The sequence below is a fragment of the Beauveria bassiana genome (assembly GCF_000280675.1).
Source record: "Beauveria bassiana ARSEF 2860 unplaced genomic scaffold BBA_S00002, whole genome shotgun sequence".
In the NCBI taxonomy this organism is placed as follows: domain Eukaryota; kingdom Fungi; phylum Ascomycota; class Sordariomycetes; order Hypocreales; family Cordycipitaceae; genus Beauveria; species Beauveria bassiana.
In genome coordinates, this window is record NW_007930837.1 from 345844 (window position 1) to 353188 (window position 7345).

At 52.7% G+C, this 7345-nt stretch overlaps 3 protein-coding genes across 3 annotated transcripts; 1 reads left to right on the top strand and 2 right to left on the bottom strand.

The window, feature by feature from the left end:
- Nucleotides 1-1061: 1061 nt before the first annotated feature.
- Nucleotides 1062-1808, top strand: BBA_00786 (DNA-binding protein; the record flags this gene model as incomplete). The annotated part of the gene is made up of 1 exon (XM_008595883.1): nt 1062-1808. The coding sequence occupies one exon, from the start codon at nt 1062-1064 to the stop codon at nt 1806-1808; it is 747 nt and encodes a 248-aa protein (XP_008594105.1).
- A 53-nt stretch (nt 1809-1861) lies between these two features.
- BBA_00787 (uncharacterized protein) lies at nt 1862-2608 on the bottom strand (the record flags this gene model as incomplete). Its single annotated transcript, XM_008595884.1, has 2 exons — nt 1862-2481; nt 2554-2608. The coding sequence occupies 2 exons, from the start codon at nt 2606-2608 to the stop codon at nt 1862-1864; spliced, it is 675 nt and encodes a 224-aa protein (XP_008594106.1).
- Nucleotides 2609-3248: 640 nt separating this feature from the next.
- BBA_00788 (Mis6 domain-containing protein) lies at nt 3249-5799 on the bottom strand (the record flags this gene model as incomplete). Its single annotated transcript, XM_008595885.1, has 7 exons — nt 3249-4201; nt 4270-4387; nt 4444-4707; nt 4779-4949; nt 5007-5130; nt 5204-5651; nt 5745-5799. 7 exons carry the CDS (start codon nt 5797-5799, stop codon nt 3249-3251), a joined length of 2133 nt encoding a protein of 710 aa, XP_008594107.1.
- Between the last annotated feature and the right edge of the window lie 1546 nt (nt 5800-7345).

The following is a 7345-nucleotide window of genomic DNA, read 5'->3' on the forward strand; positions in this document are numbered from 1 at the left end:
TTTCAAGCAACGCATCATGACTACGACGTTTTTCAATTTTAACATGAGAAACACCGACTACTGCATTTGCCATTTCTTGGCCATTCAGCCGGGCTCTCAGCCTATTTTTAACACTTGGCTTCGGAGTATCGAAAGGGCATAGAGGGTATAGCATACATCATTCAACGACAGTGCTTTCTAGGGGTGGGGGCGTTGTGACATTTTGAGTAGCGGAGCGCAGGCCTCAACACTGCAGACCTCTCAAGGATTTAGATTTCGGCGTTTTTTTGTTTTTTCAACATTTAGCATGATGCGTGGATTCTAGGTTGAATTCGGCTTACATTTTACTTTTCTTCATGAAATACCCTACATTTTGGTGATGAGAAAGACACCGTATAACAAGTTCGAATTCCAATTCAGGCCTGATAGTTTGCTTCTATCAGTTGACCCAGTCAATTCTGAGCAGCATTGCGGGTGGTAATTGGCTCTGGATTACCTTAGGCACGCTGTATTGACTCGATAACAGCTTGGTGACCAGGCGCGTGCCAACGTGGGTTTTGAGCATGCCGTAGCGGCGTCCTGCTAGTAGTAACAGCAGTAGCTTCACGCCCTTGATGAGCAGCCCAAGATAGTGGCGTCTAACCAAAATGATTTGGTCGATTGACATCAGCCCTACTTGCCAGAAGTATATAATAATAGCTTACGAATTATTAAAGGTCTATCTCTTCTGAATTTAGTTTAATTCAATACCTTACGTCTACTAGCGCTCAGTATATACTTCTAGACGTGCTAATAGGAGAGCAGGTAGTTATAGCTATAGGCTCCCCTAGGGTCTACGATGTTTTCATATAAGACGATATGAATAAGACCATTTAACTATTTATCTTTAAGTAGCGGGAGTGAAGAACCGCCATTCTTTTATAAGTCGCCTAAATCACGTGGGCCTACCTACCCGCGATTGCATGGTCAATTGCTCAACGTCACCGCCTAAGCGGCGAACCTGCCGCCCATTCCAATCCATGGGCACGAAAAAGAAAAAACACTGCGGACGACTGCCATCACCACAAGACGCGTCAACAAACATGGAGTGGTTGCGGGCGGCGGCCGCGTATCTGTGGAACTTTCGCTACCTGCCCATGAAATACCGGTGGCCCCTGATCAAGCTCCGACGCCGCCTCTTCCCGTCGCAGTCGCCGCTGGGCCTGCGCCGCTCCGTGCGCTACGCGCGGGACATCCGGTACCCGCCGCTGCGGAGCCCAGTCCTCTTCGTCCTGGAGCTGCTATGGCCGTTCCCAGCGTGGAAGTTTGCCGCCGAGCTTCCACCGCCGCCGCGGCGCGTCGACCCGGACGCGGTGGACCGCCGCGCGCACGACCTCCAGCTGCTCCGCATTATGCCGCTCTGGCGCAGCCGCGATACGCCGCTGCGCGCCCTGTACCGCATATACGAGGCGGTGTGCGCGAGGGACGGGAACCTCATCGCGTCCGAGACGCAGTACTTTTGGCGGCAGACGGGCTGGCCCACGGCTGGCATTCCAGAACCGCCGGCGTGCGAGAACGAGGAGCAGTACGCCGTCATGGCTGCGACGGCCGAGACTCTTGTTGACTGCTTTAATTGGAGGCTGCAGCTAGGATTACGGCGCAATGATGGCTCGTTTACAAATAGATATGAGGAACCGCCCCCGACTTCTCCTGAAGCGTATCCGTCGTGGACATCAACCGCGGGGAAGCTCCCAGAGAAATTAATCCTCGGCACACGTACCACTTATATGGAAAGTCCATTTCACCGGCGCAACATTTATATAGCGACTGGCGACTTTTACTCTGTGTAACTGCCACCACTCTATTATTCTTGCCTGTTCTAACTAGCGCTATGCCCGTTTTCTTATTGCTCAATTATGCCATCATCACCATATGTTTCTTTATAGTACCGCGCAACCTCTCGGATAGCCTCGTCTGTAGGCGCAACATCAAACCCATTATAATTTAACCCTCTAATGAATTCAAAGCTCAGCGGCGTAGGGTAGTCGACTCGGCTTACCATCAGCTTGATAATAGCCGCGGCATCCGTCGTATCGACATTTTTCACCTGCCGACGCTCCGTTGCATAGGCGACTCGCCGAATCTTACGCTCTAGTGCCCAGTCGAGACGTCCAGCATAAATAACCACATTCTTCCCTTCGTAAATGGCAATGTCTTGCTGGACGGATTCTAGGAATAGCATCTTGCGCTTATCTCGGCGGACAAAGATGCCAAGTTGGTCGTTAAGCCAGTCGTCCTCTAGGTGGACCGCATCCGCGGCAGTCGCCACGACCTTGCTCCATTCTTCGGCGTAGTCGCTATCTTCGGCCACCTGGGGGTCTAGGATGCAGTCGATATCCGTAGACGAGGTTCGGTTGCCGCAAAGCAGGACAGCCAGGGAGCCGCCGACAGTAATGAGCCGGATAGGGGCCACGCTCATCAGCAATTCACTCTTTCCAATCTCTTCGTCCAAGGCATCAAGACCTTTTATTCATGTCAAAAATATGAAAGATGGTAAGTTACTTCCGCAACCGCTACATTACGCGTTGCTCATACCTTGGCGCATTTCCTCGCTCGTTAGGAGCCGGGCGGTCGCTCTTGGTGGTTCCATTACTGCCCGCGGTCCTTGATCGAGCAAAATGCAAACGACTGGCGTCGAGTAATACGGTAAAAAACGCCGAAATTGAAGCAGATGCTTTGCGGACGGGAGATTCGGCTGAGCAACCAACCTACATTTTATGCGGGGTAGTCAGGTGCTGGCAAGAGCCACGAGTACGCTCTAATCACAACGGAGAGTTAAATTATGAAAAGGTATAATATTATCTGCATCACATATTTTGGCAAGCCCTATCGTTACTTAAATTCTCATTATACACTTCACCTTAATGCGGGGTTTCAAAGGATCTTGATATTTCGTTACAAATCGCATGAATGGGCTCAGCTCGAAGGACTCGGCGCCCAACGTTTAGCCGCATACCCAATGCTAGTGTTCAGTACGCTTGAACTCCGTTGGCAGAATAGTTTATACGAGAATATGTACATTTGAATGGAAATTAATTCAACATAAAGGCGAAATCTCTAGACGTACCCGTACTCGCCTTTTGATAACCGCTATATCCGTCAGAGGTCGCCCGCATAGCTCACAGGCCGCTACGAATGCACCTTGCGCTCTAATAGTATATTCATCGTTCATCGTGTCTCGTCATTGACTACCCGACCTAGCGCCCTGTATAACAACAAAGGCAGCTCCCTTACGTTGGCCTGCCTGCCCGGCTCTCAATCGCCTTGGCCACCGACGGCATGCTCACCTTGAGCAGCTCCTCCACGCCGCCGAGGCCCTTGCCTCGCAGGGTCTCCAGCACGCTAGCCCGATACCCGTTGAAGCCGATGCGGATGCCGCCCGAAGTGCCGAGCTTGCGCAGGCTGTCCTGCGAGACGGGCCCAGCGTGGCGCGTCTCAATGGCCGCATCGACAGCAATCTGGCGGTCCTCGAGCGCACGTAGCGTCTCGATGCTCTGCAGGCAAAACTGCGGCGAGTACGACAGCGAGAGCATGCTCGCGAGCGTGAACCCGCGGTCCACCGCCGCCACGTACCGCTCGAGCCGCGCGCGCGCCGGCCCCGGTACCATGCACCCCTGCTCCACCTCCTTTTCCACACTAAACGCGTGCATCCGCCAGTGCAGGTTGACAATGTCGAGCAGGTTGCCGTTATATCGGGTCACCTCGAGGTGCGTGTACGACGACGCGTCAATGGTCGGCGTGTCGGGGTTGCCGCGAATCTTCATGGCCGTCTCGAAGCCCTTCTTGTACGACGCCATGATGTGGCAGAGGCGCGCGACGGTCGCCAGCGACTGGCTAAAGACGAGAAGGTAGATGAGAGCAGAAGGTGGAAGCTCGATGCAAATGTAGTTTTTGAGCGTGTCGTCGGTGAGCAGCGCCATGTTCTGCTCGTAGAAGGCGAGGATGGCCGACTCGCTGGACAGCGTCGGGCTGGTCTGCAGGAGGGTGAGGGCGAGCGTGCCGGCATGCTGCACGGTGCTGGTAATGGTCCGGCTCGCATGTGCCGGGATATTCTTGCTCGATTTTAAAAGAGAGGCCCAGTGATGGACGAGGTTGGTGTACATGTTGAGCAAGCCCAGCTGCGTGGCCGGCTGGTTATCGGCAACGGCAGCTTCAAGCGGCTGGAAAATAGACTGATATAGTTCTGCCCTTCGTGTTAGATACTAAATTCGGGTGTCATCATGCACATGGTAGGTCAAAAATGCTGTTTACCTTGAAAGTCATGGAGGGGCGAATACGCCAGAATCTCGAAAATGCAGTCTTTATTTCCCGAGCCGCTCCAGAGTTGAAAGAAACGGGCAAAGAAATTCAGTATCGTCGACGGCAAGTTCTGCGCCATTAGCACGCATTCAGCTTTCGAAAATTGGCCGTTCTCTTCATTCTCACCTTGGTCTGCACGACAAAGTCCCGCACAACCTCCATCATCTCCCACAACGTCGCCTCGTCCGCGTCCCCGTCGACAACGTCCTGCAGCGCCGCGTTGAGCCAGTTGGCGACGCGCAGAAACGACTCGCCGCTCGGCCGCAGCAGCAGCAGCTTCTGGAGCAGCGGGTCGGCCAGCACTGCGACCAGCTGGTTGGGCAGCTCGAGCCTGTCCATCTTTTCCACGAAGCTCTGCACGTTTTCGATTTCTTCCAGTGTGATCGAGTCCTAGATTGTCATGGGGGCCATGTTAGTCGTCTTGTCAACAAGAGTGCTAATCTTGTCCCGCTCAAACGGACCTCGGTTGCGTGTGATGTATGCACAGACGGCAGGGCCTTGGTTCTCGAGCCGCGACCGACAGTCTTGTGCACGCGGAAAGCGTCGCGCAGGCGGGACATGCGCTCTTGCGTCTGTTGTATGTGCGCTTCTTGCAGCGCGTCCAGCCTTTCTCGCCATGACGGATCGGGATGCTGCTCCAAGAGTTAATTCCCCGTCCCACGTTTACCCTCTAGATATCGACATCGTACCTTGAACGCAGACGCACGCCCACGCACTGCCTCGCCGACAATGATTTCCGGATAGTAGTCTTTATATACGCGCAGCAAGCCGACCAGCGTTGGGTCATTACCCGTTTGCCGCGATAAATTCAACCTTTGCCCCAAGCATCGTTAATCTCCGTCTCAGTTCCCACAACACACACACACAATCACAAAGGGAAACCTACAGATTCTGAATGCGAAACGGTCGCACGTGCTTTCTCCTCGTAATCAGCGCCAGGAGATGCGTCAGCTGGGGACGAATCGCTGCCGTGTCCAGGAGGTTGAACAGCACTGGGTATGCCTGCGACAAGACGCCCGGCGTCTCCAGTACGTGGTACACCATGACGAGCCACCGCAGCAGCAGCGCCTGGATCGCCATGGCCGGCTTCAGCCGGCCGTGGCCCAGCGCGCCGACGACGCGCAGCACGCACGCGGCCGACACCCGCGTCACCGGGTAAAGCCCGCGCAGAAGCACGCCCAGACTCGCCTGGTCCAGTAGGCTGGGCGTGGTGACGAGCTCCAGCAGCGCGTCGAGCGCGTCAGGCAGCAGCCCGCGCTCGTACGCGAGCGACGCCAGGCTGTTGATGGACGGCTTGATGAGGGTTGCGCGCGCCTTGGGGGCCAGCTTGGAGGCTGTTGAAATTTATGAATTTGTCAGCAAATTTTCTTTGAGAATTACGGCTTCGTCTCTTGAGAGCCTTGAGGGGTAGATCAGCACTCTCGTACCAGCGACAATATCGGCGACCAAGTTGGTAATCTCATCATCCCCAGAGGCCGGCATCGTGGCGCGCTGCCGCTGCCTGCGACGGCAAGATCAGTTCTATTGGCGTGTATGGGGAAAAAATTGTCTTTTATCAGGGACAAGTCATCGTAAAGTTGCTCAAATATGGGTTTTGGAGGATTTTCGAGTCCTCAACGTTGACGGAAGCATGCCAGCGGCCGCTTCAGTGTACAAACAAGACGCGTTGGCGCTTAAACTTATAATGGGCCGCTAGCCATCCACCAACAGACACTAGAGCCGCTACAGTAGCTGGTCGCGGGTGGTGAGGTACCACCAGCGACCATTTTTAAACTGCAAAAAAGGAAGACCTTGATGGCAGCTAATAGTGGCACATGAATTATTACTTTAAACCCAGAGATCAAAGAGGTGCGTGCATGTGAGAACAGAAGGCGGGTGTTACACAGTGCTCGTAATAGACACTGTCTAGGCGGGGTATGACCGTCAATTTCCGTACGTGGCAGGCGGAATAAATCAAGGAGCGGTAAACCCCTATGCCGGGTTATGTACACATCAGAGGAATTATGTTTTTATCGCGGTTTTGACGACTTTAAGCTTCAAAGAGAGAAAAACTGCCAGTGTTAATATCTGGCTGCAGCCCTCTCATTGGCTCAAATCAACTATAGACCCACTTTTGTAAACTAGATCATTCACTGCAGGCGAGCCTGCAACACACAACAACAACACAACAACAACTCAACAACAACACAACAAGCAATCAACACCAACCAAATCGACTCGTGATACGTACGTACGTGTTATCCCTGACGGGACCAACACTATTTGATCCCGTGCCTCAGTCTTTTTACCTCATCCTCTTCACCTTGAATCGGTTTCAATCATGGCCTCACTTTCGCCACATCAACGAACACGCTTTAGATGGTTATCTCAACCATCCAGCATGCTCGATCCCAGAGCTTGAACGCCTCCTATCTAGCCGGCACGAGAAAGACACCCAAATTTCCAAGCTACGAAGAAGAGCTTCAAGAACGATTCTTTATGATACTTTCACGACACCAGTGTGGGCCAAGAGGGACTCACAAGGATAGCGGCATCGCTACGTGCAATCTCCTTCTCAGAGGAAGGCTTGTCACATCATCCCATTCTCTATACAAAGCAGCACAGAGAAATTTTCTCTAATGCGGAAATGGTGTTTTGCCTGTTTTGAAGGTCTTTTCCCCTTGGTTGATATCTTTTTCTACCAAAAGACTGATCAAGCGTGGAATATGCTCACTTTGAGCAAAACTCTACATTGGGCTTGGTCCCACAATGAAGTCGCTTTCAAGCCTGAAAAAGCACAATATCACCGCGATGGTCTAGTTTGTGTTCCATTAAGAATCTTCTTCTTAACAAAAGGACGTGGGAAACACGAAAAGTTTGAGTTCAACCTACAAAACATCCGTGAGATGTCAGCAGGAAGATTCTTGTCCGAGCCCTTACCTGGCAAGAGGTTCTATCGAGACGACGATGGCACACAGCTCGGAAGAGCCAGTCAATCAACAGCCAGTCAATCAATAGCTAGGTAGTTAATCAACAGCCAGTTAATCAA